We start from the raw sequence: 12,093 nt of genomic DNA on the forward strand, positions 1-12,093 counted from the left end.
GGCTCTCCTTTTCTTCTCCTCCTCCTCTCCTTCTCTTCTTCTCCTTATTCCTCCTCTCCTTCTGTTTCTCCTCTCTGACGTTTTTATTTTCTCCTTTTTTTCGTAGTTTTTATATTTTTCAATTTTTTTCTCTCGCATCGAGCCGATCGTTGATCGATCTCCTCCCGAAACGGAGGAGACCGTTCATTGATTTATTATTCCCCTCTGATTTTTTTTCTCTCTCTCTCTCTCTCTTTCTCCCTGCACCTTATCTGTATATTTCTCCTCCCCAGCTCTATTTTTTTATGTTTTTCTTAAATTGTGGATGATGGGTGAACTCATCTCTCTCTAGTTTTTTATTTTATTTTTTTCATTGATCGCTAAAGCAATAACGAACACTTGAATCTGACTGACTTCACTCGTCGTCGAACACAGCCATGGGGGACATGTCCAACAGTGATTTCTACTCCAAGAACCAAATAAACGATGGGAACCACCATGCGGCCGGCTTCGGCTGCTCCGTCATGGAGCTCCGAACGCTCATGGAGCTCCGCGCCTCGGAGGCAGTGGTCAAGATCCAGGAGGACTACGGAGACACGGAGGGACTGTGCACGCGGCTCAAAACCTCACCCACGGAAGGTGAGTGTCCCTCCCTGTGTGTGTATGTCTGTGTGCAAGACGCATCTTTGGGAGGCGCACGTTCGTGCGTGTGCCTGTGTGTGTGTGTGTGTGTGTGTGTGTGTGTGTGTGTGTGTGTGTGTGTGTGTGTGTGTGTGTGTGTGTGTGTGTGTGTGTGTGTGTGTGTGTGTGTGTGTGTGTGTGTGTGTGTGTGTGTGTGTGTGTGTGTGTGCGTGTGTTCTGTGCGTGTGTGCGCGCCTGTGTGCAGGAGGCTGGCAGCCTCTGGTTATGTGTCGCTGTGTGCTATGTCAGAGAACACGTGCACAGCGTTTAATTAAACAGAATTCAGTTTTGCTTCCATCAGGAATTAATGCTTTTCTTTTTAGCTATTATGAATGATGTATGGATTCTCGGTTTTTCGTCTACATCAGGCTTTGTGATAAGCTGAAATTGTCATTATGGGATCCGGCACACACACGCGCACGCACGCACACACGCACCGCCATGGCACACTAGCAGTGGACATACATACGTAAGCAGAGCATCAGTACAGCAGACAGGGAGGGAGTCCCGTCCCTCCACTGCCTATATGTTTACAGAATGATTAGTATGCGTAGAAATCTCCCTGGACAGTTTAAAATAAGCCCCCCCCCCCCCATGCACGGGGCCGCGCGCACTCGTGCACACACGGACACGTGCGTGCACAGCACACTCCCCCAACCCCCCCCCCCCCCCCCCCCCCCCCTTACCGCTACCTCCTCCCCTCCCTTGTCCCCCTCCCACCCGCCAGCCTATCAGGTGCGGTGTTATTAGCGAGCAGGTCTCCGCGGCAACAAGGTAGAGCCATGTGGGTTAATGCCGTGGACGTCTGCTGATGCAGAGCGACCAGCACAGAGCGGACATGCAACACCTAGCACAAGAGCTTCTGATTTAACACTATTGTAATGTACATGTTTTAAATATTATTATCATTATTTTATATTCCTTTAATCATTTATCGTAAACCCTCTATACTGGACCCTCTACTGTATGCCTCACCCCCTTGGCTTATGCCTAAACTTCTTTGCCTTTTTTTTTACTGTTCTGAAAAAAAAAAGCATTTTAAAATACTTCAAATAGCCGATCTACATCGACACGTTGTGAGCTTGTAGATCAGCTATTTGAACTATTTCAAAATGTTTTGCAACATAATAATAAAACGCAAAGACGTTTAGGGACAAGGGGTAAGGTATGGAAAAAAATAGGGCCCTCAAATGTCTTTGCACCCAAAATGTTTAATGTACAAGCGGCAACGTGCCGCAAGGCGACATGTTGTGAGCTTGTAGGCTGGCTCTTTTTGACGAATGTTGAAGCCCGAAATCGGGATATGAGGGTTGAAGGAAGGTAGAACCCCTCATTACTGTGTGTTCTCTTGCCTGTATCATTTATTTAGATATGCATTTAGTTCTTTCAGTCATCTAAGTGAATTATGTACAGTTAAGGGAGGATACTCAAGGATACCGGTCAACAAGCTCAGAACCAACAGTTTAGCTATCCCATCTCCATCTAACCAATCATTTTTCCAAGGCAGTGGTTCCAAACCTTTTCTGGATAATGGCCCACTTCAGAGCATATTTATTTTATTTTATTCTTTCAAAAACTATCCCACGATTTTGTAACCCATTATTCACCCAGTGCCAATTATCTAATGTTCGTGACAGTATCTACTTCTTCCGTGCAGATTTTTTCCGAGGGGAGATTACAGACCCTCTGTTGCATTTGAAGTGTTGTATGGCTTCAGAGACTAGTGGTTAAGGGAAATGATGAGTACCGACCCTGTTCCCTGATGCTCATTACACCAAACTATATAAAATACTGTAGTAATGGAAATATAATTTAGCAGAATCAATGTTGAAATCAATGTTGCAAGAGCCAAATATTACATAATCTAACAATTTTGCCTTGTCACAATAATGCACATGAAATAAAATACCGGTACTCAATTTATTCACACCTCTGACCTCCCAAACAGTCACAGTAACATGTACTTACATGCTCCTGTGAGAAAATGGAATCTCTTGGAAAGGACAAGAATATGAAATAAAGCGACTTGGTGCTGGGTTCATCATAGACACTTGAGTATTCAATAGGGGTGTAACAATATAGTAACTGTATCGAAATATCGTTTTTAACTTAAAAAATCGAAGTAAATCGAAATGAAAACAGCTAAAATCGAATCGTATCGTTTTATTTTGTATCGTATCGAATCGGCAGTGCAAAGAATCGATTGTATCGATACTACCTACTTGGGCATTGTATTTAGCATTTTTAAGAAGAACATTTTTAAAGGAGGGGTTTAATTACTTTTCCTTTCCATATAGCTACACTGGTCTATCGATAAATGTGTGTAATCTCTGGGTTCATGTCAAGGTGCAGGTTTATCAATATACAATGTCCATGTATTTGGCTGTTTACTTATTTATATCCATAATAATACATGTTTCCCTTAAAAACCTGCACTATCCACACCTTTCACACAGATTTAATGTCTTTGCTAAATAGTTACTATATCGATTTTAAATCATTGAATCGAATCGTATCGTAACGCCATTAATGAACCAATATCGTCCATGTATCGTATCGTCAACCATGTATCGTGATATGTATCGAATCGCTATTAAAATGTATCGTTACACCCCTAGTATTCAACCTGTGTTCATCTGCTATGGACGCGACATGAGACTCATTTTGCCTATTTGTAGCATGGCAATTATTTCGTTTATTTGTGTTCTTCCTTATATATTTGTGTCCTTTTTGCTATTGCAGAAATCTGTACTTATTTGATTAGTCTTCAGAATAATATTATATGTTTTTACGTTTGGTTCAACACAGGCTTTTTCTGACCCTTCCATAAATTGCTAGCTGGTTATCATTGCTGCTCGTAAATCATTACCATATTCTTCACTGGTAAGTAAATGGGAACTAAGTAATGATATCCGGTATTATTTGCATTAGTGGTCCCTGGTGTATCTTTGTTTATGCTGAGTGAGGCCCAGTGTGTGCTGTGCGTTGCTCCACAGAACATATGTTACCTCGACCTTAGAAATACGATCGCGGTAATTATCGTAGAAGGGCCGTTGCATAGCCTGCTGTCAACATGTGTGGCATGTGCAATGTGTATGTGTCCCACGGGCCTGGTTGCAATAGTGAACGGCCTTCAGCATGACCCTTTGCCCACATACAGTAGCCTTTCAAATGAATGACACTCATATAATGTAGCCCCCCTGCTATGATGCTGACAATATGAATGACTGCAGCCCCCCACGGAGAACAGTGTCAACATAACATGACCCTGTTGCAATGATTCTCAACCTTTATAAATTCAAGATCCCCACTTTGATATGCATTAAGGGCCGTGCACATTCACTACCAAGCACTATAATCACAACGATAACATAGCTACTGTATATCATTCTACTCTACTTTGTTTTAGTTGTAGTGGACTCCACGTGTGACATCCACTTGAGTTAGAATTATTTTTAAAACTGTATCTTTAATAGTTTTTTTGCTTGGTGTGTGAACCAAACAGTCCATGCACCCCCATTTGATATGATTTTTTTGTCTTTGGGACCCAAATCTACACTACTCTGATATGGAACCAAATGGACCCATTTGTGCATCACCACTTCTACAGTGTCACCACACAACCCTGAGAGGAGTCGTTTGGAATATTCAAGGTGTTTTTAGTCGAATGCTACAGGGATGATGACTTTTTGTTGGCCAACTCGGGAATGAGGACCACTGTTGGTTCACACCACAGATTTCCAGAGGAATTTTTTGCATTGGGTTTTGGATAAATTAGAAAATAAGCTCCGTAGCACACAAAGGCTTATGATATGAACCCATTTTGATCAACAAGATAATCTCCACAAATCAACACACATTTTATGATTTATTAATCACAAAGGCAATTAATATAAATTAAAAGGCACAAGACACAATACGTTCAAAGCTCACATTTGAGATATTATCAGGTTTAATTTAGGTAATTATCCACAGACTCTTTCTGTCTCCTACAGTAAGAACCCAGTCAGTTACCACTGCCTTGCCTTGTATAGCACAGTACAGGGCTAAGAGAAGGTAGCATGCCTCTGTTACAGCCAGCAGGCCAATGTCAAGAATCATTCCGGAGCCAAATGGAAGCTGGCTTCTTATGAAGGCATGCTGAAGAGAAAGCAGCATGGCGCTTGGGACCATAACTCTATACTTGTCATAGTATTGATAGCTCCTTGAGGGTAATAACCACATGAACCTTAGCCTCCTTATTCCGGCCATGTCATATACAGTAGGCGAACACTCAGGAAAAAAAGTGAATGTGAATTAGATGAACATCAGGCGAAAAAGGCAGCAGCTCTACAAGCTATCCCAGCACAAATAGTTGATTTACAAGTTATCCCAGCGAAAACAACCCGTCCAAAGCTATCGCAATAAAATAGTCAATCTAATCTCCAAGCTATCCCAGGGAAAATATAGCTTATCTAAGCTCACAGCTCATTGCATTGCAATATGTTTTCTCTGTTTGACTTAGGGTCGTTTCACACTCTAATAAAGAGCCTAACTAATTTCGGTTTCGGGAGGGCTCCCCGACCCGAAATTATTTAGGTTCTGCAGGAGTTCATCCATACTTTCTTAACGGCTAGTGCCGAAGTCGCATGTAAATATTGGAGGTCTGTGGCATGAAAACGTTTGTGGCCGAGAAATGAGCGTTGCAGGGCGGATACATATCTGACTGGCCCTCGCGGCTGCACGCTGGAGGTCCAGTGACTGGCAGTGAGCAGCAGCGCAGCGCCGGGGTCTCTCTGTCTCTCTCATCACTCTCACACACGCGCGAGCTCCGTCGAAAACATTCAATCTACAAGCTCACATTATAGACGTGCCGCCTCTCTTTCTGCATGCATCACAGTCACAATTTGTCGCGGAGCTTGCAGGTCGGCTATATAAACCAACACGGAACACTAGCAAAGTTGTGTTTACTTTAAGCTCTTCTTTCCTCTTGAAAACGGTCAGCGACAAGCGAGCTGCGAGACGCAGCAAAGCTGTGTGTGTGTGTGTGTGTGTGTGTGTGTGTGTGTGTGTGTGTGTGTGTGTGTGTGTGTGTGTGTGTGTGTGTGTGTGTGTGTGTGTGTGTGTGTGTGTGTGTGTGTGTGTGTGTGTGTGTGTGTGTGTGTGTGTCGCGCGCGCCTCCACTCTCCAGCCAGAGTGAGTGAGAACCAGCTGACATGTATCCGCTATGCGACGCTCTAATCACGGCATACACAAGCATTTGGAAGTCGGCGTGTCTCCCTCCCAAATCACCGCTGTTTCCTTGGCTTCATAGCCGAGGAAATGAACTTGAAGCCTGGCTGAATGAATGAGAAGACACCGCTTAGTACCGAAATTAAGTCGGGAGGTCACAACATTTTGGCAGCACAGTGGAGCCGAGTTTAGTCGGTTGACGCCCCCCCCGAACCGGGGACGACGACCCATATTTGGGTTTGGACAGTGCCGAACCGAAATTAGTTAGGCTTCTTATTACGGTGTGAATCGACCCTTACACGTGTAACAAATTCGGTTTTCAAGTTATTAAGCAACAAAGGGGATAGATACTTCTGGGATGGATCTCTGTATCTCAACGTTGGGTCTGTGGACCACCAGGGGTCCATGTGGACCGCTAGAGGTCTATTAACTTTGAGAATGCATTTGTACACTCTCAGAGACTTAAATGAACACAGTGTTAACTGTGTAGATTTGGGTCCCAAATTTAAAAAGTAGTATCAAATGGGGATCTAAAGCATATCAAACCTGGGGTTTTTTAAATGGAAAATAGTGTAGAATAACTTGGATAGATGTTGCAGTACTTATGGGATGAGATGGTCATGGAAGGTAGGAGGGCACAAAGAGTGTATTTATTCCTTTAGGGTACTAGCGAGCATTGCAGGGTGAGAGGGCATGGATTATCCTTGAGGGTAACGAGCCACAGAGGATGAGAAGGTGCCGCTGGGTGCGTACAGTAGATAGGTCTTGGCTGTGGTGAGCACGGCGAGGTCAGAAGCTGCTGGGGGCAATGCTCGTCGTAGAAGGAAGAGAGGAGAGAGTAGGTGTTTGGGTGGTAAGGGAGCTGGATACCTGCCAAAGGTTTACAGGGAGATGCTTTGTACTGTAGGCAACGGATGTGAGAACAAAGAAGGACGGAATAATTACAGACTGGCCATGAAGTAAGGCGTGACGGATAATCAACGAAGGGACGTGCGGTTATCAAAAAAATAATGCACGATGCAGAGGCTAATTACCTCGGCTCGGGGTTGATTATCCTGCTAATGTATGCCATGAGCCACTTACCTGCAATTAAAATAGTGTGGTACTTTTTATTCATAGAAACTTTGGTCTATTTTCTTTAACCTTGGAATAAACGTTACCTACTAGTCCAGCAGGTGGGAGAAGTTGTGTGTAATCTCCAACCAGATGAGTCAGTCAGGTGACCGTAGTTTGTGTGCTTACAGTACACAAATGCACAGTATAGCAGCACACACGTTTTATGTTATATGTTATGTTATTTTAAGTTACATTGAAATCCATGTTGTTTTTAAGGATAGCTTGTATCTAATGTTAGATTAAATAACCAGTAATAAAATGTTTAAATATGCATTTTAATTTAGAACGATGAAGAGGCCAGAAATAATGAACAGCCAACGGCCAGTCAGAAACTAGTATTTTCCGTGGCCAGTTTACTGAATAAAATATTATAAATGTTTCCCTAGCTATGAGCTTGACTAAGTATATAAGTAGGAGCTTAGTTTTACCTACAGTATGTACCCATAGCCTGATGCTCTCTCAGTCCTATGTTCCCTAAAAACCTGAATCCCAACCCCAACACTAACCCCCACCCCCAACCTTAAGCTGAGAGAACATAGGAAAAAGTTTGAGAACCACTGACATGGAAACATACATTTTTCAGAAAACTGTTCAAAGACATTTGTAGAATATCGGCCTTAGGTCTAAATGGGTTCATGTGGATCCTATCATTTTATTGTGAGGAAATGTGGGAAATCTGACATAACACTTCACTAACCGATGCATACAGTATTGTCAAGAACTCGCACTGGAAAATTGCCACCGGCATACTGTAGGTTAAAACAACACATTCAGGCTCGTTTCCATGGGTTTCACGTAGGCTGGTGATCGATTTCTCTGCCCGATCTCTCGCAGGGCACATATACAGTACACTACAGTACATGTAGAGGAGTGTTATGTCACATGCCCTCCTCACAACAGAATGATAGGATTGTTGTTACCAGCAAAGTTTCCCCTTTAAGGATTCAAACATGTTGTTCTTTTTGCATGGGGATATTTCAGTCAGTGTTCATGATGCAGCTCCCCCCCAAAGCTTACAACCAGAGAACCAAGACCTCAAGCTACTGCAGTGGTGGAAGAAGTACTCAAATGTTCGCCACTTAGTGACGCGAAGCCAAAGTAACTATAACTAAAGTTTTCAGATAATTGTAGGGGATTAAAAAGTACAATAGCTGCCTCTGAGATGTAGTGGAGTACAAATTATCATAAACGTATAAATGATAATGTAAATGTAAATACCCAAATAAAGCTAAAGCACCTCAGAATGTTCCTTAGTACAGTACTCAAGTAAATATACTTAGTTACGTTCCACCACTGGGCTACGGTGTGTTCTCATATTGACTTGCTGCCTGGAGCTGCAGTAACAATGAGTAGGAAACTGAATAAAATCACCTGCTGAGTTATTCTAGTGTAGTGGTGTCATTATAGCCATAGTAGTGTCTGTTTGGGACATTTCACCGTGCTCTGGTTTTCCTCCCACACCAAAAAAGACATGTAGGGTTTAGGGACATCTGCTAGTGCCCTTGAGATAGTCAAGTCAAATCAAGTCAATTTTATTTATAAAGAAGCATATTTAAAAATAACCAGACTTGAGCAAAGTGTATGTGAATAAAAGCTATAACAGGAGGTTATGTTGCACTCAAATGTAATCAACAAACACAAAGCTAAAGAGTAGGCATGATATGGAGTTTTAAAATGGTCCAAAGGCCATGGAGTCTCGATATAAGAGTATTGATGAAAAAAGGTTGATCATCCCTTAGTTTCAACTGGGTACTGTCATAACACTTTCCAAATAAAAAAAATTGCGTTCTAAGGCCAATAATCAGCGTTGATGTTGTCCGGAGACACGGAAATGTTTTTTGGTGTTTGGTGTTGGGACTCGATCCCTTTTTCCCGGGTGTTTCGCCTTGATTCCAAAGGGACATGATTTTTTACCAACGCGGACCTGCGCGACCAAAGTGAGGCGATAGAAGTGACTAGAATAGAAGAAATAGCTTCAGGTTTGGATGCACCTTTAGACGTGAGGTGTTTCATGGCTGTAATAATGCAGTACTGTATGCTCACTTGGCCATATCTCCTGTTCTGGTGCTGCATGTCAGTGCAAATTGCAGTCAGATCTACTTGGGTTTATAGTGGTCACTGGTCAGTAGGTTTTTATTGCCAAAAAGTAGAAATACTATAATACTCTGTTACAAGTAACGTACACCGTAGAGTATTCAAATGTACAAAAGTATTGGCATCAAAATATACTTAAAGTACCAAAAGTAAATTTACTCATTATTCACACCTTCTTCAAAAATAGCAGATCTACAAGCCGATTTGGCACGCTCTACAAGCTCACAACGTGCCGCGATGCCACGTGTTGTTTCCCTGTAGAAGTTTAAACAGGGCTGAAGTGGTTATTGTATGTTTTGTATAATAATCCAAGTCTAGTAACTACTACGACAGGGGTATTCAACTAGATTAGGCAGTGGGCCACAATTGTAAAATCAATTGAAGTCGGGGGCCACAAGACTGTGACAACAGAACAGAAACAAAAATGTTCATGGTTAACCGTTTAACCATTTGTTGTTCGCTATATGTCCGATAAGACACAACAATGGACAATTCGGCAGAGATGGGCACAAAATACAAAAAAGTACTTAAAAAAAATCTAAATACTCAGAACTTTGTCTAATACTGACCAGGATACTGTCACCAAGATACTATCCTGGTAACAGTATCCTGGTAAGTATTTCACATAGTATTTGTTTTGGATTTTGTGCCCATATCTGCATATTAGGCTATGGTAACTTTATTAGGCCCTGCTTCATACTGCATGCATTTTGATGTTTTCTGTGCCAGTCCTTTATAGAGGGGCTTAGATTTTGATATTAACAAAAGAGGAAGTAGATACAGTATTTCAGTGTGATCTACATGGGTCATTGGCATGGAAGCGTCTTTGCGGCAAGAGTATTTGAGGCAGGCTGGCAAGGTGAAGTGTTTACATGTTCGTATGAATGAAAGTTTTTTTGCTTTTGTTTTGAGCACCTGACTGATAAGAGCACAAGATGTGCTTGAAGTTAATGATGGAGAAGATGGAAGATGGATACAATACAGGTGAATTATTTATTTGGGTACATCCACTCAAGACCCAGAAATGGACACAACAATGGACATGTTTGTCCATTAGGCTATGGTAACTTATTAGGTCTTGCTTCATACTGCATTCATGCATTTTGATGTTTTCTGTGCCAGTCCTTTATAGAGCACATGCTTAGATTTTGATGATGATGGAGAATATGGAGTTATGGACACAATCCAGGTGTATTATGTCTTTGGGGTAAATGAATAACATCCTCCAAGACACAGAAATGGTTTCAAGTGGATGATTGAACTGCACTCACTCATCTGTTGAGCTCTTGTTTTCACCATGTTGCCGAGCTGCTTAGCAACATGGTGAAAAAATAAATTGCTGAACATTCAAAATGGTCATCCTGTACAACCAACAACCATCCAATAATAATTTGTTACATTTATTTTTACATTGGAATATGGAATGTTCTCCAGGGTTCACAAGAAAGCTCTGCTGGGGCTGCATTGAATATCACTGACTGTACTACAATTTTCAAATAATAGTATATCTCTTTTGTCGGCCAAAACCAAACTCCAAAATGTTTATTTTTTCAGAAAATGAAAAGACAAAGGAAAAAAAAGAAAAAAACAAACACATCCTGCTCAAGTGGAGTTAGGAGGTTTTGCCAAAGGGCTTTTTACTACTTTTCATTGGTTCATAAGGTGTTCAATAGCACTGATTTATGAAAGAAAGAGGGCTAAATGTATGGAGTTAGCTGGTTTGGCAGAAAGTGTGAGGAACCAATGGAGTTTGGAGGTTTGGGCCGAACTCCTTGTTACTACTTTTCATCGGTTCAGTACTTTTTTAACCAACAGACAGACGTAAAGGGTGTTCAATAGCAATGATTTATGAGGGTAAAAACTGAAAAATTTAGTTCGCTGGTTTTTGCCGGACAGCGACGATATAGTACAGTATACTTGAGTAAATGTACTTGGTTATTTTACCCCACTGAGTATACTTGAGTAAATTGACTTGGTTATTTTACACCACTGAGTATACATGAGTAAATGTACTTGGTTATTTTACACCACTGAGTATACATGAGTAAATGTACTTGGTTATTATTTTACACCACTGGGTATACTTGAGTAAATGTACTTGGTTATTTTACACCCCTGTGCCTGGGCTCCTTCCCCCAGATGGTGGTGTGTCTCCTGTCTCCCATGTGCCCCAGTCCCCTCTCTCTGACTGTCTGCAACCCACATATCCCTGTTGTCGCCGGGCAAGAAACCTTGTATCTCAATATTTCCACTATTTCATGTAAATGTAAGCCCTTGTTTTGTCGTTTGACAGTCTTGCTCAAAAGTAGCTGAAATAGCCAATCTACAAGCTCACGGCGTGTTGTGCCGTGTTTGATTGATTGAGCACAAAATGAATTAAAAGGGATAAAAACACATGAAATTCCCAAACTAAGCTACTATTATCAACTCTATAATAACTCCACTGGGCCCACTGGAACACACATTATTTTGTCCATTTCTTGAAAAGTAACGTTTGGACATTCAAGGTTTCCACCCTACAGCATCAATGATGTCCCCCCCTCACTCTCTCTCTCTCTCTCTCTCTCTCTCTCTCTCTCTCTCTCTCCCTTTCCATCCCTTTATTCTCATCCGAGTTACACTTCCAGGTCTCCTGCTAACTCCTTCCCTTTTTACCTTTACACCTCCAAATAAGATTTTAGTTTGTGAAAATAGCAGACCTATGAGCTCACAAAGCGTTGCAATGTGAGCTTATAGATTGGTTATTTTCAAATAGCTGACGTATATGGGGCTAAATATTTCTTCGGGGACCCCCTTGGAACCCACTCAAGGACCCCTGGGGGTCCTCATACCCCACTTTGAGAACCACCCTCTACTTGATTCTGCCCTACCTTCCTACACCTCCCCCCCTTCTCTCTCTCTCTCTCTCTCTCTCTCTCTCTCTCTCTCTCTCTCTCTCTCTCTCTCTCTCTCTCTCTCTCTCTCTCCCTCTTGCTCTCATTTCTATTTCAGTGAAGCTGGTCGCTAGGGTCC

The 12,093-nt window shown here is 42.0% G+C and overlaps 1 protein-coding gene across 12 annotated transcripts in view; it reads left to right on the forward strand.

Annotated features, from left to right (window-relative positions):
• Positions 1-416: 416 nt before the first annotated feature.
• atp2b2 (ATPase plasma membrane Ca2+ transporting 2) overlaps positions 417-12,093 on the forward strand; it is a gene marked incomplete at both ends in the record, with an annotated part of 130,661 nt that continues 118,984 nt past the window's right edge. For all 12 annotated transcript variants that reach the window (XM_080728577.1, XM_080728583.1, XM_080728588.1 and 9 more), the window contains one exon: positions 417-618. In XM_080728577.1, the coding sequence (XP_080584703.1) occupies positions 417-618 (202 nt within the window). The remainder of the gene's footprint in view (positions 619-12,093) is intronic.

The sequence above is a fragment of the Nannobrachium achirus genome, assembly GCF_963921795.1.
Source record: "Nannobrachium achirus genome assembly, chromosome: 6".
In the NCBI taxonomy this organism is placed as follows: domain Eukaryota; kingdom Metazoa; phylum Chordata; class Actinopteri; order Myctophiformes; family Myctophidae; genus Nannobrachium; species Nannobrachium achirus.